Source organism: Coregonus clupeaformis, chromosome 15, assembly GCF_020615455.1.
Source record: "Coregonus clupeaformis isolate EN_2021a chromosome 15, ASM2061545v1, whole genome shotgun sequence".
Lineage (NCBI taxonomy): Eukaryota > Metazoa > Chordata > Actinopteri > Salmoniformes > Salmonidae > Coregonus > Coregonus clupeaformis.
Genome location: NC_059206.1, coordinates 29,889,582 through 29,917,192, shown reverse-complemented (window position 1 = coordinate 29,917,192; position 27,611 = coordinate 29,889,582). Strand labels below are relative to the sequence as shown.

Below are 27,611 nucleotides of genomic sequence, written 5' to 3'. Positions count from 1 at the left end.
ACTGAAACCAATGTCTCAGCATGCTACAAGACAGACTTGTCATGCAACATCCAACGTGACTGAGCGAGTCAGTTCGCCTACCTGGAAGGTCCATCTCTAGGTAAAAAAAAGGTTCTGAATCGGCGTCGAACTCGGGTCTCAGACACGAGTCCTCCAAGTCATCCATGCTTCAGAGATCACCTTGTTGCACATTTTAATGATAATAAAATATCGTAATACGCCCGGAAAGGAGCCCTGTTCTCTTTGTACGGGCACCTCGAAACCCATTTAAAAAAGCCATCATAAAGGGCAGTTTGCCTGCTTCCTTGCTCAGTAACGTGTTACATCACTTACCACAGCCAATCACACGGGGGGGGACTGTCACCGACCACTCCTGCATTTTTCATTTCCTGAGAGCGATGTCGTCATTTTGAAAGCTCACTTGCCTTTTTCTAGTTGCCGCTGCTATCCCTCAATGTCCACAGCCCATGCAGTGCAGATCACAGTATCTATATAGACTAGAACACGCGCAGGCTAAAATACCCCTATAACAACCTCTGTTCAGTACACAGCATCCTTTCCAAAGATAGATCTGACTATAGCTGCTGCGAAACCAAACCGTGCAACATCTTCTCTTAACTGTAGCACAATGTGAGAGGAAAAAACCTGCAGCCTCTCTCTTTCTTTTCTTCGCTTGCTCTGACTCTCAGCCCTCCCCTGCTGGTTGCTCGGCACCACCTCCCCTCACGTTGTGCGCTGGTTTAGTCCTGCCCACTGTTGGCACAGAGACAAAGCCAGCTCTGCATCACGTAGGCACAGTGGTGTAAAGTACTTAAGTAAAAATACTTTAAAGTACTACTTAACTAGTTTTTTGGGGTATCTGTACTTTACTATTTATATTTTTGACAACTTTTACTCCACTACATTCCTAAAGAAAATAATGTACTTTTTACTCCATACATTTTCCCTGACACCCAAAAGTACTCGTTACATTTTGAATGCTTAGCAGGACAGAAAAATATAGTCAAATTCATGCACTTATCAAGAGAACATCCCTGTTCATCCCTACTGCCTCTGATCTGGCGGACTCACTAAACACAAATGCTTTCTTTGTAAGTTTTGTCTGAGTGTTGGAGTGTGCCCCTGGTTATCTGTAATTATTTATATTTTTTTAGAAAATTGTGCCGTCTGGTTTGCTTAATATAAGGAATTTGAAATGATCTACTTTTGATACTTAAGTATATTTAAAACCAAATACTTTTACTCAAGTAGTATTTTACTGGGTGACTAACTTTTACTTGAGTCATTTTCTACGAAGGTATCTTTACTTTTACCCAAGTATGACAATTGGGTAATTTTTCCACCACTGCGTAGGCAGGCCGGGCAGAGCAGCTACTTCCTAAAGCCTGTGGCCCGGTCACAGTCTCCCTCCTACTGCCACCCGCCATCCGTAGGCTCCAAAATACACCAGCAATCCTCCAGGAGTGACACTCAGGAAATCCAGGCGGCCTTCTCTGCGCGGCTGAGGGACACTAAAATAGCCCCAGTTCTGGGTACGGGTTTAAAACTGGGGGCCAGGAGTGGAATGCGGTCATTGTCATCCCAGGACCGGCTTATGGGGAGGAAAAGGAGGAGGGAAGGGCATCTTTCCAAAGGTAGCTTGGTTATGATGAAATAGGCCACATTGACTGAAAGTCAATATACCTGATAAAAGCTTATCGGAGTGATGAGGACAGCTGAGCTTGGCTTTACCTCTTTAAGGACACGTGATCTCATTTCAACGATAGCTAGCTACGCACTAAATTCAAGTCATACACAAGTGTTTTTTTTGAGCTCGGTCGTAAACCAAATTCCATTTGGGGCCTCTAAAAATTGCCTCTCTGAAACGGTATAGTCTAAATGGAAAATTCTGCAATGTAGTCCTTAGATAAATCAGTGTGCCTTTCTGACCACACAGAAAGACAGTAATGTGATATATGGGGTCTGTAAGAACCAACAGCCAACACAGAGAGAGAGAGAGAGAGAGAGAGAGATCCTGTTCTCTTGACAGCTCTAGAAGACTGGCCATATATATATATATATATATATATATATATACATACATACACACACATACATCTGTCAGTCTCGTTCCTGTCCCATGTTGCCAAGTACAGTTATTCAAAAAAATATATAATCTGGCCTATTCATCTTTGTCTAAAGGTTTTGCTGAAGCCCTTGCATTAGCAATAAACCTTTAAGCTTTTAATGTATCCGATTTGTGAAGATTCAAGATCTCAAACTTACGTTGCAAGTTGTGCATGTTCTGGTAAAGGCACCAGTGGTGTCTCCGCTATGAGCTTTGTTTCATTCCCACCAAAACGATGTACAAAATCCAAACAGATAGAGCTCTAGATAGAACACTCAAGTCCTCCTGAAAAGTTCCATTCTGTGGCTTTATCCAGATTCTTTTACTTTAGTTCTCAGGGAGATGACGGCCTGTTCCGTGGTACTTAATGAAATCCTGGTAATCCGGTAACTCTTGGAGGCAGGTGCAGCATGCGACTGCTTGCTTGCCTGCTCTGCTTTCCTGACTGCCTGGCTTACTCCTTGGTCTGGCGCAGGTGGTGTGAGAGAGGGAGGGAAGCGTGCCTCTCTGTACGTCTCTCGCTCTACCTCACTCTCTCTCTCACCCCCCCAGTCTCCCACTCTCTCTCTCTACCCCCCCTTCCTTCTTTCTCGCTCTACCTCGTCTCTCTCTACCTACCCCCCTTCTCCCTCTCTCAATCCCCCCTCTCACTACCAACTCTCCCTCTCTACCCCGCCCTCCCTCTCTATACCCCTTCCATCTCTCTTCCCCCCTCCTCCCTCTCTCTATCCCCCTCCCTCTCGCTACCCCCCTCTCTCTACCCCCCCTCTCTCTATCCCCACCTCCCTCTCTCCCTACTTCCTCTCCCGCTATCTACCCCTCCTCTCTCTACACCCCTTCTCCTCTCTCAACCCCCCCCCTCACTCTCCCGACCTACCCCTCTCTCGTCCCGCGCCTCCCTCCCCCCCCCGGTTAATGATTAGCTGAGCTGCTGCCCCAGTGCTGGCCCTGAATGCCCACTCTGAAACCTGGCCATAGTGCCGACCGAGTGTGTGTGCGTGTCCCTCTCCCTCTCTGTGTTTGAAAGGAAGGGAGTAGGGAGAGTGTTCAGTCTTATGATTAACTCGCACAGGTTCAAATATTTGCTGAGCTGGGCACTTTGGTGCTGGGAGGGGTGTGTGGAGGGAGACAGGGGGAGGGAGGGGTTAAGAGTGGGAAGGGAGGGAGGGGTTAGAGGGGGAAGGGAGGGAGGGGTTAAGAGTGGGAAGGGAGGGAGGGGTTAGAGGGGGAGGATGGTGTCCCTAGGAAGTAGGAGCAGCCGCCGGGCTAACAAGAGGTGCTCTGTGGAACAGACAGTTTCCAGCCAACCAAATCTAAGTAGGCCTTTGGCTGGTTACTTAAAATAGGCCCCCAGTAACTGGGAGGAGGTGCACAGACACACAGACAGGTTATCATTCAGAGAAACACGCATGTGCAGACAGTATACATAAACACGCTTTCGATACAGACTCACGTGCTGTCAAAGACAGACACAGTCACACACAGGTGAAATTTGACGCAACTGACCGCCAAACGGCTCCCCTCCAAGTTCAACCTGCCTGGCGTGTGTGTGGATATGTGTGTACAAGTGTGTGTGTGTGTCTGTGCATGGAACATAGTATGTTTGTGTGTGTGAACGCACAAGTGTTCATTCGCACAAGAAGGGACCTGGCTGGTTCAGCAGAGAGAGAAGAGTCAAAGTGTGCGGTGTTGAGCTTGCCCTTGCCCGCCCGCCTCCCCCTGTCAGTCTGCCACCATCCCCGTCGGCCCATTGCTCCTGCAGGTGCGAACTCCTGACAGCTGAGAGTGGCCCATGCGAGGAGGACGTTATAAATAGTCCCAAACAGGTAATAAAACATTTCAACAGTCACAGCCAGGCACTGGGCCCCGGGCCTGCCCACCAAAAGCAGTTTTAACTAGCGACTGTAAAAACCCAACTGTGCCACGCAAACGGTCTGCACTCCCACACCATCCGGTCTGCTGGAGTCTAGAGAATGCTAGGCTAAGGCCACACTACTGGTTAGATGAACAATTAAATCACATTATATTGCTTAAATTTATTTTTATTAATACAATATAAGGTATTATTCCTTCATGACCTGAATTTATGAAATGTAAAAAATTCAGTTTGTGTATTTCCGGCCGCGGTACAACGTCTTACATAATTCATCAAGGGTAGCCTACTTCACTACACAGCACATTGGACGGAATCCACCTAGAGCCCTGTTACCTCAACTACTTTCACTTCGATCTCAACACGCCACTAATTTCCTGCTCAAAATAGGAAGAAGACTCTATCCTGGGCTACAAACCAAAAATGAAAAACCCATTTTACACAACACCGTTTTAGACCCCATCATTGAGAGACTACCATGGGTTAACGATAAACTCCTGCAGCCTATATGCTGCAATTTGCATAACTGTTCAGATGAGCCAAGCTAGTTCCTCCCCGTCCCAGAAGAATGAGAGATGAGTGACACAAACACAGCCAAGCCAAGATTCTTGTATTAAAGATTGAGTTATACAAGTATGGAAAAAATGTCCGCTATACTAAATTAAAGGCTGATATTTAAGCAATAAGGCCAGAGGGGGTGGTATATGGCCAATATAACACAACTAAGGGTTGTTCTTGTTGTTATTCAAGCCAAATGCTAGGCTAGAAGCAAGGATAAATAATGTGTTTAATAAAACCCTTATTGCTTTCCTTTTGTCATTTGCTGTGGTATATCAAAAACTGTGTAGTGATACTTCAAATAGAACAGTAAACATGTATTTTTGCGTCATACCCATGATATTGTCGATATAAAGACGACTGGAATGCTGTTTTAACCAATCAGCATCCAGGATCCAAACTGCCCGGTTTATAAATGAAGACACGCTAACTGCAGCCAATTTGCAAACATTGACTGGCATATAACAATAAAGCCTTTTAAACAAGTGCAAAAAACCTTAACTAAAGCTGTAATAAATTGAACCAGCCAGGTATGCAATGGGGCAGCTTTTGCCCCACAATGGTGGCCTGTTTCCGTGCAGCATAGCCAGTACATCCTGTGCTCTGTGGTACTGCTAAGAACAGCCCAGGTTCCCTGCTGTTCCCCTCGGCTCCCGCAGTCAGTCAGTCAGTACCATGGGCTTAGCACCACTGCAGTCTTAATACAGTGGGGAGAACAAGTATTTGATACACTGCCGATTTTGCAGGTTTTCCTACTTACAAAGCATGTAGAGGTCTGTAATTGTTATCATAGGTACACTTCAACTGTGAGAGACGGAGTCTAAAACAAAAATCCAGAAAATCACATTGTATGATTTTTAAGTAATTCATTTGCATTTTATTGCATGACATAAGTATTTCATCACCTACCAACCAGTAAGAATTCCGGCTCTCACAGACCTGTTAGTTTTTCTTTAAGAAGCACTCCTGTTCTCCACTCATTACCTGTATTAACTGCACCTGTCCACACACTTAATCAAACAGACTCCAACCTCTCCACAATGGCCAAGACCAGAGAGCTGTGTAAGGACATCAGGGATAAAATTGTAGACCTGCACAAGGCTGGGATGGGCTACAGGACAATAGGCAAGCAGCTTGGTGAGAAGGCAACAACTGTTGGCTCAATTATTAGAAAATGGAAGAAGTTCAAGATGACGGTCAATCACCCTCGGTCTGGGGCTCCATGCAAGATCTCACCTCGTGGGGCATCAATGATCATGAGGAAGGTGAGGGATCAGCACAGAACTACACGGCAGGACCTGGTCAATGACCTGAAGAGAGCTGGGACCACAGTCTCAAAGAAAACCATTAGTAACACACTACGCCGTCATGGATTAAAATCCTGCAGCGCACGCAAGGTCCCCCTGCTCAAGCCAGCGCATGTCCAGGCCTGTCTGAAGTTTGCCAATGACCATCTGGATGATCCAGAGGAGGAATGGGAGAAGGTCATGTGGTCTGAAGAGACAAAAATAGAGCTTTTTGGTCTAAACTCCACTTGCCGTGTTTGGAGGAAGAAGAAGGATGAGTACAACCCCAAGAACACCATCCCAACCGTGAAGCATGGAGGTGGAAACATCATTCTTTGTGGATGCTTTTCTGCAAAGGGGACAGGACGACTGCACCGTATTGAGGGGAGGATGGGGCCATGTATCGCGAGATCTTGGCCAACAACCTCCTTCCCTCAGTAAGAGCATTGAAGATGGGTCGTGGCTGGGTCTTCCAGCATGACAACGACCCTGACACACAGCCAGGGCAACTAAGGAGTGGCTCCGTAAGAAGCATCTCAAGGTCCTGGAGTGGCCTAGCCAGTCTCCAGACCTGAACCCAATAGAAATTTTTTGGAGGGAGCTGAAAGTCCATATTGCCCAGCGACAGCCCCGAAACCTGAAGGATCTGGAGAAGGTCTGCATGGAAGAGTGGGCCAAAATCCCTGCTGCAGTGTGTGCAAACCTGGTCAAGACCTACAGGAAACGTATGATCTCTGTAATAGCAAACAAAGGTTTCTGTACCAAATATTAAGTTCTGCTTTTCTGATGTATCAAATACTTATGTCATGCAATAAAATGCAAATTAATTACTTAAAAATCATACAATGTGATTTTCTGGATTTTTGTTTTAGATTCCGTCTCTCACAGTTGAAGTGTACCTATGATAAAAATTACAGACCTCTACATGCTTTGTAAGTAGGAAAACCTGCAAAATCGGCATTGTATCAAATACTTGTTCTCCCCACTGTATATGCACAGGGGCCATTCTGTCAATGCTCTTCAAAAACACAGTACAGTACGTGAGTGTAAATCGTTTCACAGAGGAAGGGATGGGCATTCGTTTGGCTTTAAATATAGTCGTTCTGTTTCTCTGCATACACCCCCAACCAGAACTTGAACAGATGATGAATAATAGAAAAGGACAATGTGTGTTTCTTACCTGGAGCCGCCTGTGCTTCTGTCCATTCGCTAGTCACAAGGGTCTCAATGATCTTGATGTGAGCATCCGGGCTGGGCTCGCAGCTGATGAAAGAGTGACAAAAGTAGAAGAGAAGAAAAAAAAAGATGAAGTCAAATAGAGTCAGCGATTTTCAGGCCAGCTGACTGGCCCTGCTGTTCTGGTTAATCTGTGCATGATCTCGCTCTCCCTCGCTAACTGATGGTACTGCTTTTATTGCTACAGCACAGCTGGCAAATAGAAAAGCTTCCCAGCCTACATCCTTTCACTGCAAATGTGTGTGTGGGTGCATGCCTGACAAGGCTGTGTGCAAGACGCTTGCCTGAGTGTCAATGTCCATGAGTGTGTCAGTGAGCGTGTGTGTGTCAGTGAGTGATGTGTGTGTGTGTGTCAGTGAGTGTAGGCTGCTTGCCTGAGAGTGTGTTTCCTTGAGTATGTAGAGGTGTCTGTCTGTCTGTGCGCGCCTGTCCCTCTCTCTTTCTCCTCCACCCACCTGGCAGCCTGCTGTCTGAAGAGCATGGGGCTGAAGATCTCGCCCAGGGCGCGGGAGCTGAGCAGGTTCTTGGACGCGTTGTGGCACACCCGGGACCAGTGGCGCAGCAGGCAGTGGAAGGTGAGCCAGTACTGGGCTGGCAGGCTGGGCGTGCTGGCGATGCAACGCAGCAGCTGGGCACACTCCTTGGGGCTCTGCACCTCTGTGGGACCAACACACACACAGGTGTCAGAGAGGGAGGTATGTCACACGTACACATGTTTCTATGGGCGTATGTGCTAACACTTACGCAGGTTACGCACAAATTCATTGATAAAGATCACAGAGGGAGATATACACATTGCATTGCCACACATGTATGACTATGAATGTGTGCACAGGTATGCTGCAGGCTACGCACTGACAAAACCCTTCAAAAAGCTCCCTCAGTTGAAGCTACAGAGGTGTTAGCAGGCTTCCCTTCGACCAATGTGGTGGCAGAAAAAGGAGCCCTGTGCTCAGTAATCGGGTTAGACAACTGCATTGAGATTGTGTGTGCTCAACAATAAGTGAGGAGTGCAAGGTACACTTGCAGGTGATTGGCTAGCACAGAGATGCAGGAGATAAACTTCTGTAAGTTGCTATTAACCACAGAGATCCTGTTTCTGGCCATGTGACAGAACGATTACTCTGACAGCACTGAAGAACATAACAGAGGGAGGTGTGGAGGGAGGGAGAGAGAGAGGAGAGAAAGACAACCCAAGACAGAGAGAGAGATAAAGCGAACCTAAGAACTGGAGGGTGAGAGAGAGAGTAAGAGAGAGAGCGAGAGAGGTAGAGAGAGGTAGAGAGAGAGAGAGGGGTAGAGAGAGGGGTAGAGAGAGAGAGAGAGAGAGAGGGGTAGAGAGAGAGAGAGAGGTAGAGAGAGAGAGAGAGAGAGAGAGAGAGAGAGGGAGAGAGAGAGAGAGAGAGGTAGAGAGAGAGAGAGAGAGAGAGGTAGAGAGAGAGAGGGGTAGAGAGAGAGAGAGGTAGAGAGAGAGGTAGAGAGAGCGGAAGTGTGTGTGTGTGTCTGTTCTCTCTCTCTCTCTCTCTCTCTCTCTCTCTCTAAGGGCCAATGGGTGGATATTGACACTTGCTCTAGGTACTCTGAGTTCCCTCTCCATGGTACAGAGTGTTCAACAGCCCGGCCAGTGGTAGATTAGGTTAGGACTGCTGCTGTAGGCCAATAATTAACTAGACACCATGTACCTTCGGGTTGAGGCACGTTCCACTGAAAGCCTATATTTAAATAGTCGGCGTGATTGCTGAGAGCTACAAACAAATTGAACGAACAGCAACCTCTAACCGACATGCTGATTTGGACTTGACCCATTTTCTAGTAGAACATTGACAGGAAGGAAACAACAGTGGGTGGTATAGAATATTGGTTATGTGATTGTGTGTACATCATGTGGTGTACTCTGATGAAAGTGAATGGGAGTGTTATAGTCACAGCGTGTGTGTGTGTACCTTGGGCGGTTTGGACCAGCTGAGTGTAGATGGCCGGTGGGATGACGGGCTGCGGAAGATCCTGCAGGTACCGACGTAGACCGTCACACAGCATCTGCAGGTCCATCTGGTCCAGGTCTGCTGATGGAGGATCTGAATACAACCACACACCATTAGTTCAAAGTCTAACTGTTTTTCCCAAGAAAATTGCACACAATAACATTGAACTTGGGTGGATATTCAGTGCATTCGGAAAGTATTCAGACCACTTGACTTTTACCACTTTTTGCTATTATACAGCCTTGTTCTAAAAATGATTAAATATATTTTTCCCCCTCATCAATCTACACACAATAACCCATAATTTTAGTGAGTTTATACAAAATAAAAAACAGAAATACCTTATTTACATAAGTATTCAGACCCTTTGCTATTTGACTCGAAATTGAGCTCAGGTGCATCCTGTTTCCATTGATCATCCTTGAGATGTTTCTACAACTTGGAGTCCACCTGTGGTAAATTAAATTGATTGGACATGATTTGGAAAGGCACACACCTGTCTATATAAGGTCCCACAGTTGACAGTGCATGTCAGAGCAAAAACCAAGCAATGAGGTGGAAGGAATTGTCCGTAGAGCTCCGAGACAGGATTGTGTCGATGCACAGATCTGGGGGAGGGTACCAAAACATTTCTGCAGCATTTAACGTCCCCAAGAACACAGTGGCCTCCATCATTCTTAAATGGAAGAAGTTTGGAGCTACCAAGACTCTTCCTAGAGCTGGCCGCCCGGCCAAACTGAGCAATCGGGGGAGAAGGGCCTTGGTCAGGGAGGTGACCAAGAACCCGATGGTCACTCTGACAGAGCTCCAGAGTTCCTCTGTGGAGATGGGAGAACCTTCCAGAAGGACAACCATCTCTGCAGCACTCCACCAATCAGGCCTTTATGGTAGAGTGGCCAGACGGAAGGCACTCCTCAGTAAAAGGCACATGACAGCCCGCTTGGAGTTTGCCAAAAGGGACCTAAAGGACTCCCATGAGAAACAAGATTGAACTCTTTGGCCTGAATGCTCATCACCTGGCCAATACCATCCCTACGGTGAAACATGGTGGTGGCAACATCATGCTGTGGGGATGTTTTTCAGCGGCAGGGACTGGGAGACTAGTCAGGATCGAGGGAAAGATAAACAGCGCAAAGTACAGAGATCTTTGATGAAAACCTGCTCCAGAACACTCAGGACCTCAGACTGGGGTGAAGGTTCACCTTCCAGCAGGACAACGACCCTAAGCACACAGCAAAGACAACGCAGGAGTGGCTTCGGGACAAGTCTCTGAATGTCCTTGAGTGGCACAGCCAGAGCCCGGACTTGAACCCGATCGAACATGGGGTATTGTGTGTAGATTGATGAGGAGAAAAACAATTTAATCAATTTTAGAACAAGGCTGTATAATAGCAAAATGTGGAAAAAATCAAGGGGTCTGAATACTTTACGAATGCACTGTAAGTGATAAACATGAATTCTATTCACCAGTGTCAAAGCACTGTCTAACATCCAGTCCACCATCGGCTGTGAAGGTCCTGTACAGCGTTGGGTTGTCCAGACCTACACAGAATCAAGGAGCACATGATAAGCCACTAGCTTAGATGCAACTGCTTCGATTCCTAGAAAGTCATAAAAAGTATAAAAAACATTCAGGGAATAAAGCGCACTACAAGCTACCAGACCCAGTCTCAGGGATGGCTAACTGGAAATCCCTTCGATCTCCACTGAGTTAGGTAAATCTGGTTTTAGTTTTTTTTGCACCTTACTAGTGGCATAATATCCCAAACTCTCTAAAATTGGATATTGTGATGCCTCTAGGGCAGGGCTCTCCAACCCTGTTCCTGGAGAGCTACCCTGTAGGTTTTCGCTCCAACCCCAGCTGTAACTAACTTGATTCATCTTATCAACCAGATAATTGTTAGAATCAGGTGCGCTAGATTAATAGGGTTGGAGCAAAAATCTACAGGATGGTAGCTTTCCAGGAACAGGGTTGGAGAGCCCTACTCTAGGGCAATTCAGATGGCTGATTGATGACTTTTTTACTGAAGAATGTATTTGTTTTCTATGATTTTGTTTTGTGTCTCTGTACTGCTTTTCATACTCTATTGATTTTTGTGTATTTTCGTAATTACAGGGCTCTTCTGAAAAAGAGACCTTTATCTCAGCATGACTTGTCAAAATAAAGGTTAAATAAATAATTACATAAGTAACTGAAACCATGTTGTTGATACACGAGGGGTGGATCTTCTAGAATATAAATCTAGGAAATGTTTAGATGACCATTGTGTGTGTGTACTAGTCCGTTCTGTACAGGCCAGCTCACCTTTCTTCTCGATGGCCTCCAGCAGCCTGGCCAGCATGGGAGGAGCCGTCTCTGGGAGGGCAAACTGCTCCGTCAGGTCCAGGAGGGCTGAGCCTGGAAGACGAGAGAATAGAGTAATAGCGGTTCAGTATTTCAGTTTTCAAGTCATTTTCACTTAAAAAGGTAGTTTTAGGATTCAATAGGTAACAAAATTGTGGAGGCTAACAAAGAGTGAGACAGGAAAGGGATTAGTTGTTCGGGTCAATTTTATTTCAACATTTCAGGAAGTGCATTGAAAATCAGTACATTCATTGAAAATTACCCCACCCTGGTTTAGCCAAGCCCTGGATTGTTATAGGTAACTGAGTCAATTCCTCCAACCCTCTCTAACACAACACAAAGGGGTCCATTTTGGACCTCCACTTCAGTCCCACCACCATGATGACCTCCACCCACACCCCTCGCCCTCAGGCAGCCTATTAATATTTCAATCCCACGTTGCCATGGGTTCACATGGTGTGACGTGTTGGGCAGGAGAGCGGCTTTGCATTTTTTTTTTATGGTCAAGAAGGGAGATTTGGGACTGGAGCGCAACTTCAAAAGGTATAGCAGACACCAGACCAAAGGACCGGTGGAGAGACCAAAAGGCAACTGTGCACAACCGAACGATTCAGGTTGGAAAGGTGCCGAGCAGTAGGATACCATGAAGGTAGCGTTGGGGTGGACCAAGGGGCTAAGCAAACACCATGAGATATGCATGAGGCAAGCCAGGTCTGAGGCTTTCCTCCCCCCCACTTTTTTTCATTAGATCTTAGCCTCCAGGTGTGGACATGAAAGGGTCTGTGGGCTGGCACCGGTTTTATTTGGATTTGCGAAAAGGTTATTTTGAAAGAGCACCTTTCTGAAAGGCCCAACTGTTCGAGGATTTCAGCGTGCCGTTTCAAACGCAGACGACCATGAATGGAGCCCCTTTCACGTTTTCCCTTTATTTTGCTCTAATTAAGAGATCTAGAGCGTCTAAAATAAATACATACATCTCAGAAGATTTCAAAGGGTTCCAATATTAAGGCAATGCAGTGGCAAAAAACAAGAATGGACTCTTCCTACATGTGTATTTATCCTACTGTTTTTACCAAACAAATGTCAATTATTTCGCTCTACCCTGAAATGATTTCACTTTTTTGTAAACGGGCACAAAACCGGGCATCTAGCGTAGCCATCTACGCATACACACCGGTCATTAGCCTGGAAACGTTCGCTCCCCCAGGAGGCTGCTTACTTGCCTAAATAATGATCTGCCATATTTAACGCTACGTCCTCGTTAGCGCACCGAACGCTGTGGATAATACTGTCTGGTTGCATGTGAACCAACTGGATTAGCAAAGAGAGCGACCTTCAGCCACTAAACACGCTAAACCCTGTGTAGGCTAAAGAGACAACTGTCATCTGGAAGACATTACTGTGTGGACCGCACCACACAGACCAGAAAGAGAGGCATTTTCTCAGAAGCAGTGAACTTTGAGCTACTGGAACACCAAAGTTTCCCCAAATAGAGAGCTAGGCATCCAGAGCCACCTCTGCACGGCTTGGAAGTGTAACCTTCCTACCCAGACAGACATCCTACACTGCTGTCCCTCTATTGCCAAAGCCCTGCCTGCATCGGCCTCCCGCTTCTGGGAAACTCACTTCACAACCTGGGGCTAAATTTACACCTGGCCTCATTGCTGCTAAAAGTAAATATGCAGGATAACAAGCCTAGCTAGGCCTAGAAACAATCATCATGTTCAATTTTTTCTACAATCATATTCTAGCATTCCTAGATTATAGATAAGACTGCATTTACCTTTGTGATAACTACAGATACATTGGGTTCTTAACAAAGGAAGTACACTACCTAAAGTGAAACGCTACCTCTGTGTGCTCATCTGTACACACACTGATTTTAGTATCATAGAGTTGAGTAGACCTATATCAGTTATAACAAAAATATATATACCCTACCCCCCCTCAAAATCGGTTGGTGGACATTCCCTCAAACCACAGTACTATTCAAAGTGTCCTGGGTCTGGGGCTGTGTTTATTTACTCTATCCATAGCAGCCCTGTGAGTGACACGGGGAGGGGGAAGATAAAGTTGCTTCTCAGTACCATCTGCGCGACCTGATAGTTCCAACGCCGACGGGCCGGTGTCGAGTGACACAGAAAATGTTTGGGCTGATCAGTTGGTGATTTCCATGAGGCACTGCCACGAGATCAAGAGACAGAGCAGAAGGGATCTAATGGAGGCAGAGAGAGAGAGAGCGAGAGCGAGAGCGAGAGCGAGAGAGCGAGGCAGAGCGAGCGAGGCAGAGCGTGAGGCAGAGCGTGAGGCAGAGCGAGAGAGAGCGAGGCAGAGCGAGAGAGAGAGCGAGGCAGAGCGAGAGAGAGCGAGGCAGAGCGAGGCAGAGAGAGAGAGCGAGGCAGAGAGAGAGAGCGAGGCAGAGAGAGAGAGCGAGGCAGAGAGAGAGAGAGCGAGGCAGAGAGAGCAAGAGCGAGCGAGAGACAGAGAGCGAGAGAGAGAGAGAGAGCGAGTGAGAGAGAGAGAGCGAGAGAGCGAGAGAGCGAGAGAGCGAGAGAGAGAGAGAGAGAGAGCGAGAGAGCGAGAGAGAGAGCGAGGCAGAGAGAGAGAGAGAGAGAGGCAGCGAGAGAGACGAGGGGGGAGAGAGAGAGACGGGGGGGAAAGAGAGAGACGGGGGGAAGAGAGAGACAGGAGGGGGAAGAGAGAGATCGGGGGAGAGAGACCGAGAGAGAGCAAAAAATTGAAAATATATTTGCCCCTTCGCTCTGCAGAGAGCTAATAGGGAATGCAAACATACAGGTAGGGTTAGTTCTTCTGCAGCTTTCAGCGCTGTCTCTCCCACAGTTCAAAAATGAGAAACATTGGTAGAGCACGGCTGGTAGAGCACGGCGCTTGTAACGCCAAGGTAGTGGGTTCGATCCCCGGGACCACCCATACACAAAAATGTATGCACGCATGACTGTAAGTCGCTTTGGATAAAAGCGTCTGCTAAATGGCATATTATTATTATTATTATTATTATTATTATTATTTATTTTCTCTTCCCGCATTATTAGAATGCTTGTGCACATAGCAGAACCCTTCAACCATGCTTGAGACAATTACTCAAAGCCAAAGGCATTTCATTTTAAGACACTGCAAGAAAATGTGAACGTTTAGAGTAGCAGCCTATTGCTAGATAGGCTATTCCCGAAAGAAAAAAATGACCAAATAAACTTTCCTCCTCTCATTCAGAAACACTTCAGAAAAGGGGGCACTGAATATGTTAAAATTCACCCTGATCTTGTTTTCACTACAGCTCTGCACAAATCAAAGCTCTCTGTTTAAATGTTCTCCCAATATGAGAAGCCGGTTTCCCTGGCAACTTGGGGAAGGAGTGCTTGACAGAGAGCGAGAGGGGCCTATTAAACAAGTCTCCACAAGCCCACGTGTTTAGCAGGCCTCCTCATAATATCCCAGAAGGCATCAGCTCAGTCAGCCAGTCAGTCAACCACAGGTTGAAGAAGTCAACGCAGCTGCCACTGGTGCTGTGGTGCAGCGGTGTAGGCTACAGGGGAACAATCTCTCCCCAGTTCAAACGGTACCTCTAAACTCCAGAGATGGCATGAGGCACCAACGCCGGACTAAAGATAGCTCTCACCTGGTTAAATTTAGGGTCCCGGTCATGTAACCAGCATTTTCAGAGGTTCTGGTATTTATTTTCTTCTGGGGAGGTGGTTATGTGGAAAAAGTGTGACTGAAAACTGATGACCAGTAGAGAAGCCATAGTGTCAGATGTCCATTTACTTGAAGGGGCAAATGGGTAAAAAAAATAAAAAATAAAAAACTTCCCTCACAGAGGTTGAACGCTTTGTTGAATCAATATTTATTTCCCTCAATTATCTGTAACAATAGTATTAGAAAGCTATTGGGTGAAATGCCCAGGTCAGTGTGGCTTATTACTAATATACCATGCAGTGTGTTGCATGTGAAATAGACTATATAACATGGAGTAGCCTTGAGCTTGGACACATGAAATGGGGCTGCAGGCATGACAAAAGTGAGACTACGTCTCCCCCTGCAGAGAGAAAATAGCAACACATGCACTCACTGAGAGCCAATGAATAGCCTGTTGCTACACTGGAGGAAAAAAATCCAAGAGAACCAAAAATGAAAAAAGACAAATAAAGAAATGAATAATTATTCATTTATTGGCGCTTTGTGCTAAATATTTGGTTCAACTGAAGGTCTATAATAAACCAGTATCATAATGTACAATTTCAAGACTCACAATTACAGATTCCACCATGAAATAATCAGACAGATAATGACAAGAACCATTGCCATCTAGGGAAATATTTGAACAAAAACAAAAGGAAACTTGTTTTGTTTTAGGCCTACATCAATTGATTAAAATCAATAGAGTCCAAAGCATTCCCATTATAATATATAAGAACCAAACTTCATCTACCTTTGTTTAGGCATTATGAAAAACCACTACAGTACAGAACCAGGGTAATGTAATGGGCAAAAAGAGGTGTCCGCTGTCTACTTTGATAAACAGATATAGCTAGTGTGGCAGCCACAGTATGTATTATGGGCTGGGGTATCAGCAGTAGGGGCCTGGGCGCATAAGTACCCATTCCTTTTACTGATGTTTGGCATATTTTACCTCTCTCTCGCTTTCCCACTCTCCATATCTTCTCCCTTTCTCCGTCCTTCCCTTTCTCCACCTCTCCCTCTGTATCCCCCCCCTCCCCCCTCTCGCTCTCTCTCTCTCCCCCCCTACCTCTATCCCTCCTTCTCTCTCCCCCTCTGCAACGAGTGGCTAATCCTGCTAGCAGACATGCTCCGCCTCCAGTAATAAGATTCACCAATTCAGACTCCAGTCTCTGGAGGCGATCAAGTAATGAAACTCACATGTGCGCGCTCTCATGCACACAGGCCCATAAAAAACAGGCCTTTTACTGGAATTCTGCGGGCCAAGCGCAGTTTGGTGGGGGTCAAATTACAATGTGGATAGATTTGATTGTTGCCCTCAAATTAAGTTCTGTGCGGTTTGTGCTTTGGTGTTTCAATGTGATCAGCTCTAATTTGATGGCCTGATATGCACTTAGCATGTAGGGGGAAATCCCAACGAGTGCAGCCTAAATGCAGAATAATCATAAAACCCTATAGGTCTGACTTTCACATTCTAAGTCTTTTCTACTTTAATACTGGTCTACTACATGAGCAGCATTAAAACATAAAGCAACCCCCTCCCCACCACCCCAACCCCCCCAGTTGCTCCATGCCTGATTTAAGGGAAAGTGTGCATTCTTTGTAGAACGAGGCAACAATTCTCCTTCAGAAAAAACGGCTCAATATAGCAATGCTCTTCGCCTGAGCACTATAGAGGCCACGAAAAGGGGAATGCAGGCAGCGTGTACTCTCCCCTTATTCACTCCCCTCATTCGCTCCCTCTTATTCCTGAGCCTCTCTCTTTGGTACAGCTACAAATGGGGCTAACTTTATTACTACTTTACTCTTAGCAGCTGGAAACAAACCCCCTTCCCTCTCCTACATGCTAACTCTTCTCTCTACTTTAATACTGTACAGCCGTAGTTATCTCAGGGTAAAGTGCCCTCTCCTCTCATTCTCTCGCTTTCTTCCTTTTTGTCTGCGTCACAAACTCTGTCGCTCTAGCCTCCTGCACTACATGTTGCAAACTGTCTGTCCACATCGTGCACATTCACATGTATGAAAGCATGACCAACTACGCAGTTCCAAAACAGCCAACACAGCATCCTAGCTAAGAAAAGGCATGAGTTTGCGCTTCGAAACGATCTGATAAAATGCAGTCTTAGAGAAAAGATAAGTTGACTTACATCTGATAAACATGAATGTCAAAAAAAGGGTGTTTAGAAATAAATCCACGGTAACAGAGTGATGCTGAGACTCAGATTTTTCACTTGAAAATGTCAAACAAAAAACAATGATTGCAAAGTTAAATAAACCATACAATTCCATGCACAAGGACTACTTTTAACAATGTCTACTGAACATTTAAAAAATACGAATTTACTTGAATAGTGCAGATGTAAAGTTTGGTAAAAGAATGACAGCACAAACAGCACAGTAGCTAGTATTAACATTATAATTAAATCACAATAGATTAGCTCGTTTCCATGAAACAGCTGCCCGTGTTAGCTGCCGAATTAGCGCAGTGTCCTTAGCTAGCAATGTTGTGCTAGCAAGCGAATATGCTAATGTTAGCTAGCTAGCTAACCATTTGGCAATGGGCTGGCACTGGCATTATGGGATTATGGAGTGTGAATTAAATTGTTTCTTCATCTTTCTAGGCCGTTATCTAGCTGTGGCCATCTGGCTAGGATCAACAAGGGCTTTTTACTAAATAGCAACATTAGCGCAGATAGCTTGGACTCTAGACCATAAGCAATACGCACGGATATGCACTGCTAAACAACACTACTGCCACCTTCTGGTTTGGAGTATTTTAACAAGGCTGAGTGGCTTCCGACTTCCAAGGTCTCTGCTGTGTGTGAACACAAAAGAGATTGACTGCCAACACTCTATTCAGAGGTGCTAAGTACTGTATGCAGGCTAACGTTTGACAATCCTACCGGTGTGTCTGCGCTTTTAGGTTACCTCCATTCCCTTTACATTAAGTTGAACTTGAGTTGCCTGAGAGGGAAATTTTCTCCAAAGAATAACAAACATGTAGGTCTACTTCGATAAGAATCAGGGACAATAACGGCATCAAATATTCTCTTGCGCAAGATGGAACACATAGTCTATGTGCCTTGTAGGGACATGTTGGGGCACAATCAGCTTGGCAGAATTCACTTCAACCATTTCGAAGAACATTCTGAGAAACTGTTGTGACTGATAAAAGCCAGCATGAATCATAAACATAGAACTTAACCCTAGAGCCCGACCGATATCCAAATTTAGGATCCGACATCGATTTTAAAAGTGGAAATATTCACCGATAACCAATATCTGCAAATGTTTGTATTATTATAGCTGGAATAAAAACATGTTTTCTGTATGGATTGTGCTTAAAACAGTCCTACAAAGATAAGAAAGCTGATTACTTACATTTGAGGAAAGAACATTAATGTAAGCACCACCACATTTTGGAGCACCAGAAAGACACAATGTTTTAATAGAAGAAACTGTGTGTTACTCTAGTGAAAGGAGGACAAAATGCACTGATTCCAGCAAAACATGTGCCTATAAGCACTGAAGCCTATGCTCAACGACATAGCTAAATACCAATACATTGAAGATGTGTCCTATGTTTTCATCGATTGTAGGGCTGTAGCCACTGAATTCTGGTAGTTGAAAGGAAAAAACATCACAAATTCCGCTGCCGGCACAGCGCTGCCTCTTGCCCCAAGCATTGCCTCAATGAACAGCCCTTGCTACCCTGGTTCCTTGGGGTGTCCCTACCCCATTGAAGTTGACATTTTTAATTATTACGGTAAGGGTCAAGGTTCGGGTTAGGTAAGGGTTATGGTTAGGGTAGGGGTTAAGGTTTTGCGTAGGGATGTCCCAAGGATTCCGGATAGCACTAACCCTCAGTGAACGTCGTCAAGTACTCACACTGCTAGTTATCTGGCGAAACATGAATTTGGACCAGTCTTTGACAAGAGACAACCCATACAGCAAAACGTAGATATGACGCGCTACCTTGTAACCTGCTATGTTCTTTTAGTGTCTCTGAAGACAGAGCTTGAGGAATACCCTTTGCAAAAAGCAAATATAAAAACACACCAGACTTCGTGGGCTTCACGTAAAGGGCTGTAATGTTAGCGTTACCACAGAGTTGAATGTTCTTAGCACGGCACTTGCTTTACATTTTGGCATAGTATCCACTGTTTGTCACGATGCCCAACCATGACACTTCGTAACAGTATATGGTCAGTGCGCACACCACATACCCCCCTCTAAATGGTACAGTTTAAAGACAAATGGCTCTCCAAAGCCACATGTCCCTGCAAGAATTAGGCCTACCTTACTTACCAGCAGACATTTTTGTTGTTAGCCAAATATAATTGTGAATCGTTTCATTAAATCAAGTGTGCAGAATTATGTGCAATATGGTTTACATGAGAAGCTCCTGTATAGTTTGAATAAATATCCTTATTTTGTTTGTCTATATACACTATGGTATTTATGGTATGCTAATAGCTGCACACACACGAAGCAGGAATGTGGCTTTGGCCACACCGTCTGCAATAAAGTACATAACAGATGTTATGTTTTTTTAAACCTATAGGCAAGCTATCAACCATCACACATTATTAAAACGTTGTCCATGGGAGGCAATTAGAATGTGAGCGATTTCACAATTGAATTGCGGTATGAATCGCAATAGGTTAGAATATGTTATGGTATCAATTGCCGATCCAATTGAATGACGACAGTAGTCAGCACTCTTGTCAGCTGGTCCCCACCACTAGGCCGGTAGTGACAAAGAAAAACTCAAACACAAGTATAGCTGGTTATAAACCAGAGGGACATTCTAGTGTGCCGTTTTGTCACACAAGAAACAACCTCAGCTGCTTAAAATGCCCTCACAACACAACCTGAATTGTAAACTGTCATGGTCAAAACATATTGATACAACAGTAGCTAGGATGGGGAGAAGTCTGTCTATAATAAAGCGCTGCTCTGCATTCTTAACAGCACTATCAACAAGGCAGGTCCTACAGGCCCTAGTTTTGTCGCACCTGGACTACTGTTCAGTCGTGTGGTCAGGTGCCACAAAGCGGGACTTAGGAAAATTGCAATTGGCTCATAACAGGGCAGCACGGCTGGCCCTTGGATGTACACAGAGAGCTAACCTTAATAATATGCATGTCAACCTCTCCTGGCTCAAAGTGGAGGAGAGATTGACTTCATCACTACTTGTATTTGTGAGAGGTATTGACATGTTGAATGAACCGAGCTGTGTGCCAGTAGTTCAAACAGACAGCTCGGTTCATTCAACATGTCAATACCCATGCATACCCCACAAGACATGCCACCAGAGGTCTCTTCACAGTCCCCAAGTCAAGAACAGACTATGGGAGGAGCACAGTACTCCATTGAGCCATGACTACATGGAACTCTATTCCACATCAAGTAACTCATGCCAGCAGTAAAATCATATTTAAAAAAACAGATAAAAATACTCCTTACGGAACAGCGGGGCCTGTGAAGCAACACAAACATAGACACATGCATACAAACACACGATAACATATGCACTACACACATATACACACATATTTTGTGTTATAGATATGTGGTAGTAGAGTAGAGGCCTGAGGGCACACACTTAATATGTTGTGAAATCTGTTATGAATGTATTGTAATGTTTTTAAAATGTATAACTGCCTTAATTTTGCTGGACCCCAGGAAGAGTAGCAGCTGCCTTGGCAGCAGTAGCAGCTAATGAGGATCCATAATAAAATACAAATACAACACCAGGATCACATTAACCACTGTTTAAAATGTGTTACTAGGGAGGAGTTAGTTGGAGCATTTTCTGGTTCGAGCCTGGCAGACAAAATAAGTGAATGGAAGTTGTGAACTGAAAGTGACGCTTCCTTCTTCTCAGTGGTTTTCAGGCCCAGAGTGAAGGTCCTCTTTGCAAGGCTGGTTGGCTGGTAACATGACTCAGTCGAGAGGCCTAGGAAAGGAGCAGCAGCATGCTGGTGTTTTAAAAAGACTGGGAGCTGGAATGAGCCGGAATGCTTCTCCAAGCCCGGCCCAGCCCTCTCTCGCTCTTTCCCTCTTTCCATATCTGCTGCTCTGAAGTAAACCGCTGTGGCTCAGTGAGAGCAGAGGCCCCTTTCCAAGTCTACGCTCTCCTCCCTCCCGCCCCCCCCAGTAGGGACCGACTCCAAGAACATTATCAAAACATTTTTAAAAAAGAGGAGGAGGGTGAGAGAAAAAAGCTGAAGCACTGGAGGTATTTTGGTATTTTATTAGGATCCCCATTAGCTGTTGCAAAAGCAGCAGCTACTCTTCCTGGGGTCCACACAAAACATGACATAATACAGAACTTTAATAGACAAGAACAGCTCAAGGACAGAACTACATAAAACCATTTTTAAAAGGCACACGTAGCCTACATATCAATACACACAAACTATCTAGGTCAAATAGGGGAGAGGCGTTGTGCCGTGAGGTGTTGCTTTATCTGTTTTTTGAAACCAGGTTTTCTGTTTATTTGAGCAATATGAGATGGAACGGAGTTCCATGCAATTTTGGCTCTATATAATACTGTACGCTTTCTTGAATTTGATCTGGATTTGGGGACTGTGAAAAGACCCCTGGTGGCATGTCTGGTGGGGTAAGTGTGTGTGTCAGAGCTGTGTGTAAGTTGACTATGCAAACAATTTGGGATTTTCAACACAATGTTTCTTATAAAAAGAAGAAGTGATTCAGTCACTCTCCTCAACTCTTAGCCAAGAGAGACTGGCATGAATAGTATTTATATCAGCCCTCTGATTACAATGAAGAGCAAGACGTGCTGCTCTGTTTTGGGCCAGCTGCAGCTTAACAATGTATTTCCTTGCAACACTGGACCATATGACTGGACAATCATTAAGATTAGACAAAACTAGAGCCTGCAGAACTTGCTTTTTGGAGTGTGGTGTAAAAAAGCAGAGCATCTCTTTATTACGGACATACCTCTCCCCATCTTTACAACCATTGAATCTATATGTTTTGACCATGATACTTTACAATCTAAGGTAACGCCAAATAATTTGTTCAACAGCCGCACCATTCACTCCCAGATTCAGCTGAGGTCTAGAAGTTAGGGAATGATTTGTACCAAATACAATGCTCTTAGTTTTATAGATGTTCAGGACCAGTTTATTACTGGCCACCCATTCCAAAAACAGACCGCAACTCTTAGTTAAGGGTTTCAGTGACTTAATTAGCTGTGGTTGCTGATGTGTATATGGTTGAATCATCAGCATACATGGACACACATGCTTTGTTTAATGCCAATGGCAGGTCATTGGTAAAAATAGAAAAGAGTCGAGGGCCTAGAGAGCTGCCCTGTGGTACACCAAACTTTGCATGTTTGACATTAGAGAAGCTTCCATTAAAGAAAACCCTTTGAGTTCTGTTAGATATATAGCTCTGAATCCACATTATGGCAGAGGTTGAAAACCCATAACACATACGTTTTTTCAACAACAGGTTATGGTCAATAATATCAAAGGCTGCACTGAAATCTTACAGTACAGCTCCCACAATCTTCTTATTATCAATTTCTTTCAACCAATCATCAGTCATTTGTGTCAGTGCAGTACATGTTGAGTGCCCTTCCCTATAAGCATGCTGAAAGTCTGTTGTTAATTTGTTTACAGAGAAATAGCATTGTTTTTGGTCAAACACAATTTTTTCCAACAGTTTGCTAAGAGCTGGCAGCAAGCTTATAGGTCTGCTGTTAGAACCAGTAAAGGCCGCTTTACCATTCTTGGGTAGCGGAATTTCTTTGGCTTCCCTCCAGGCCTGAGGACAAAGACTTTCCTCTAGGCTCAGATTAAAGATATGACAGATAGGAGTGGCTATAGAGTCAGCTACCATCCTGAGTAGCTTTCCATCTAAGTTGTCAATGCCAGGAGGTTTGTCATTATTGATCGATAACAATATTTTTCCCACCTCTCCCACACTAACTTTACAAAATTCAAACTTTTTTTATGCATGAATATGATGGCTCACTTTTCATTGTTGCCATTTCCTGTCTAAGTTTGCCCACTTTGCCAATTAAGTAATGATTAAAATAATTGGCAACATCAAATGGTTCTGATGAATAAGCCATCTGATTCGATGAAAGATGGAGTTGAATTTGTCTTTCTGCCCACAATTTCATTTAAAGTACTCCAAAGTTATTTTTTCCATCATTCTTTATATCATTGATCTTGGCTTCATAATACAGTTTCTTCATCTCTTTGATGAGTTTAGTCATATAATTTCTAAATTTGCAGTAAGTCAGATGTGCAGCCAGAGTTATTAGCCACTCCTTTTGCCCCATCTCTTTCAACCATACAGTTTTTCAGTTCCTCATCAATCCATGGAGCCTTAACAGTTCTAACAGTCAGTTTCCTAACAGGTGCATGTTTAGCATTAATTGGAAGAAGCAATTTCATAAATGCATCAAGTGCAGCGTCTGGATGCCCCTTATTAATCACATCAGACCAACACATTTTTTCATCCACATATGAGTCACAGCAAAATCTTTTGTATGATCTCTTATACACTATTTTAGGCCCAGCTGTTGGAACTTTGGCTTTCCTGGATATAGCCACTATATTGTGATCACTGCATCCAATGGGTACGGATACAGCTTTAGAAAAAACTTTTACAGTATTAGTAAAAATGTGATCGATACATGTGGATGATCTTGTTCCTGTAGTGTTTGTAAATACCCTGGTAGGTTGATTAATAACCTGAACCAGATTACAGGCACTGGTTACTGTGAGAAGCTTCCTCTTGAGTGGACAGCTTGATGAAAACCAGTCAATATTCAGGTCCCCAAGAAAGTAGACCTCTCTGTTTACATCACATACACTATGAAGCATTTCACACATATTATTTAGATACTGACTGTTCGCACTTGGCGGCCTATAGCAACACCCCAAAATAAAAGGCTTTAGATGTGGCAAGCGAACATGCAACCACAACACTGCTAAACACGTGTATGTGACAAATACCATTTTATTTTATTTTGAATAACACTTGACATAAGATCTTCTCTAAGCATTACAGGGATATGGCTCTGAATATATACAGCAACACCTCCCCCATAAGCATTTCTGTCTCTTCTATAGATGTTATATTCTTGTATTGCTACTGCTGTATCATCAAATAAATTATCAAAGTGAGTCTCAAAAATGGCTAATATATGAATGTTATCTGATGTTAGCAAGTTATTGATTTCATGAACCTTATTTCTAAGGTAACATATATTAATATGGGCTATTTTCAGCCCTTTCCTGGGTAGCTTATCAGAGATAGACAGAATACTGGAAAGAGCAAACAAAGCAAGATAAAAAATATATACATTCAGCAGTCCATTAATCAATTAGTGTGTGTGTGTGCTGCGGGGTTGAAGCTACGAACCCATAGGCTTGGCTCTCTCATCCCTTCCAGGCTTCTGGGAGGGAGGTTGGACAATGAGCCTGTCATAGCGGGTGTAAGCAATGTCCCCACGCACTCTGGCAGCTTTCATTGCTGGGATAAGTTCTTTCCTCTTCTGGCGCACAGCTTCAGGATAGTCCTTGTTGAGAAAGATATACGTTCCTCTCAAGTTCTTGGCACTTTCCAGAACAGCAGGACCTTAGCCGGTGGTGGGTTTTCCAGTCCTGTGTGCGCGCTCCACCTCAATCTTCCTGTGGTCATCTTCAATTTCTCGGAGATAATTTCCCTCACTTTGTCCTCAGACTCCGTCCAGGTCTCATGTGGAGATTCTGCAATTCCGTCCACAACCATGTTGTTACGCCTTGATTGTCCCTCGAGTCTGATTTATCCGTCATTGTTATCATGGATTCACAGACAGAACTGATGTCCTCTCTCAATGACTTACAGACTGCTGTAATCTTGCCGTTCTCCTGTTTCAACTCATCGAGCTGACCCTGGGAGAACTGCAAACTGTTCTTTAGGTCCTGGACCTCTCTGGTCAGGTCGTCCATTATTTTATTAGTCGAATCCACCAGTATTTGGACAATGCACTTGAAGCTATTTTCTTGTTGTAACAACTGCTTGTAGAACTATTTTTGCTCATTTAAAAGATCATTCACGTGTGATAGAGAGACACCACTGTCCTCGACAACGGTACTCCTGCCGGATTTGGTCTTTGTCATGGTAGCTAGCAACATAGGTTACGCTGTTACGCCTCGCAGTTCCAGACAGGGCAGGTCACAGGGAAGATTGAAAACAACAAACAGCAGGGATCTAGACATCCACAAACCCGGGACAATCCGCAGTCCCAGCCACAATGGCTAACCGCATCGCGGGCTGCGTTCAAGCCCTCAAAAAAAAAAAAAAGGAGAAAGAGGGGATCTGCCAGATCCCTCAGTGGCAGGCAATAAATCACAAACACTCTGAAGCAACAATACTCTCTCCAGCCCAGAGCCCTCCTCAGCCCCTCTCCCCATTAGCCTCCCCAGGCCTTCGCCCCCCCACCTCCCAACCCCTCTCCTCTCTGCCCAGCCAGCCTGCAGCCCTGATCACTCCGCTCACCAATCCCTTTCCCCAGCCTCCAGCCCCTTCCCTCCCTCTCTTCTCCCTCCCAGTCTCAAGCTCTCTCTGGGACACAGAGACTTTTCTTCTCCTAGAGCTACATTCACACTTGCTCTGGGCTCAGCGCTGCCACTCACTCAACCACGGCCATGCCCATGGCCATTCAACACATGTCCCCTTCACATATGGCTCCTCGCTCACCCTGCAAGCCCCAGCTAAAGAATTTCACAATCGCACCACAAAGGACAGGAAATGGAAACCAGGCCACCAGAGCCTGATGTATCGGTGAGCAGAGAGAGTACTACGCAAGTACAGAGAGCCTGAATATAGGCCACAGCATCTTTAAAAATGCATGTCTTTCTACTTACAAAGTCTTGCAGCCTCGAGTGGCCATATAGAGTTGTGTCGGTGTTGGCTGAAATACCCCGGGTTGTTTCGGTTTTATAATTGGTCGATTTAAAAAAAATAAAACATGATGTACCATCGTACATTTTTTTACAATTCACAGGTGTGATATGCAATCGCGTTGACTCAAGGCTTTTCCACAATTGAAAATGACTATCGTCATCTTTTGTTAATGGAATATCAAAAACCCCTGTGGTTACAAAAGGTCAGAATGACAGATTATTTTGGCCTGGCTAAAACGATCTCGCAAAAAATATACCCAATGCAAATAGACAGTCTTCCAGATCAGATCTGGGCCATGTACTTCACATGAATTAGTCAGTAGAAAATAGCATGACGGGTAATTTTTTAAAATAATAATTGTTCCTAAAGCGAAATGAAATGTTATCTATTTTCAATGCAGGCCGAGAGGAGTTTCAAAGAGGAGTGGTCCAGCGGTCCAATCACTGGGCTGGTACCAGGTGCTGCGCAGCACCACAATGCACTGGGCGCTGGACCGGAGCCAAGCCCCATTGTCCTCCGGGCCTGGTTAACATTCAGTGGGGCTATGTGAGCACTGTGAGCAATGCCACTTGTTATCAAAGCTGACATTGTAGTACCACCATGCGAGTGCCCTTTCTCTGCTAGTGTTTGACGCTAAGCCAAAGTAACCAAATGGACCAAACTGGATGGGCAAATGGGGTAACCGAAAACAAAAAGGAAAAAATGTCAACTGTCTTGCTTGGGCTTAGGCTTGCTGTAAAGAAATAAAGAAACTGTCAAGGAAATGGCTCCCTTGCAAACGTTGGCGCGTAAGCTACACCAATCTGACGTTTAGTAAACATTGTAGTAAACCGTTTAGAAATCATCACTTACTAACAAATCATAATTGGAAACTTCACAGGACTCAATTGTTTCGTTTAGCGTGACCAAAAAGCATACAGCCAGGTAGGCAACATAAAAGCAGCAATACTTCTTTACCAAATTCTCTACAATGAAAGAAAAACATGACTGTGACAATCATGTGGACCCTTAACTTTTTTATATTATGTTCTCTGCAATTACTGGGGCTCGAAAACATCTCCGCTTTTTTCCAACTCCATGGCAACAGGTTTCCACAGGCCCTAATTGAAAGATCGGATGCGTGGAGATCTGTGACGTACTTCTGCTAACCGAGTTAGCAATAAACTGGGCACTGGGCAGTGGTTCGAATGTCCAATTATGTAAGATAAGAGATAGGATAATATTAGACAAGAGATAGAATAGCCAAATGGGAAAATGGATTGCTTCAGCAAATGCATCCAACACAACATAAAGATAACATAAATCAGGCATCGTTTGCTTTGGTCTCTTACATAGATTTTATCATCCCTTTGGGGATCTATTTGTTGTAGGGAGAGAACAAATCTAATAAAGGTTAGGCTTTGGAATCCATAACTTTTTATCTTATGCGATTTCAAAATGAGGCGTCTACAATCGTCTGTGTGTCCTAGCTACAACACAACCAATGCATGTGCAACATGGGCTGTGCAACACAATACTACCCTGGAGCAGAGGTATAAATGGAACCATGAAGTGAGCCCAATGGGTTGAATTACTACTGTGGTTTGAC

At 44.6% G+C, this 27,611-nt stretch overlaps 1 protein-coding gene across 4 annotated transcripts in view; it reads right to left on the bottom strand.

The window, feature by feature from the left end:
- LOC121582619 (phosphatidylinositol 3-kinase regulatory subunit alpha-like) overlaps positions 1-27,611 on the bottom strand; it is a 49,184-nt gene that overhangs the window by 5,736 nt on the left and 15,837 nt on the right. The window contains exons 3-7 of one of the 4 annotated variants that reach the window (XM_041898549.2): positions 11,348-11,440; positions 10,510-10,584; positions 9,004-9,135; positions 7,516-7,717; positions 7,005-7,087 (exon numbers count right to left, since the gene is read on the bottom strand). In XM_041898549.2, the coding sequence (XP_041754483.2) occupies positions 7,005-7,087; positions 7,516-7,717; positions 9,004-9,135; positions 10,510-10,584; positions 11,348-11,440 (585 nt within the window). Of the gene's footprint in view, positions 1-81; positions 302-333; positions 805-2,265; positions 2,607-7,004; positions 7,088-7,515; positions 7,718-9,003; positions 9,136-10,509; positions 10,585-11,347; positions 11,441-27,611 lie in introns of those variants that run through there. The other 3 variants (XM_041898551.1, XM_041898550.2, XM_041898552.2) reach the window with 3 other exon arrangements.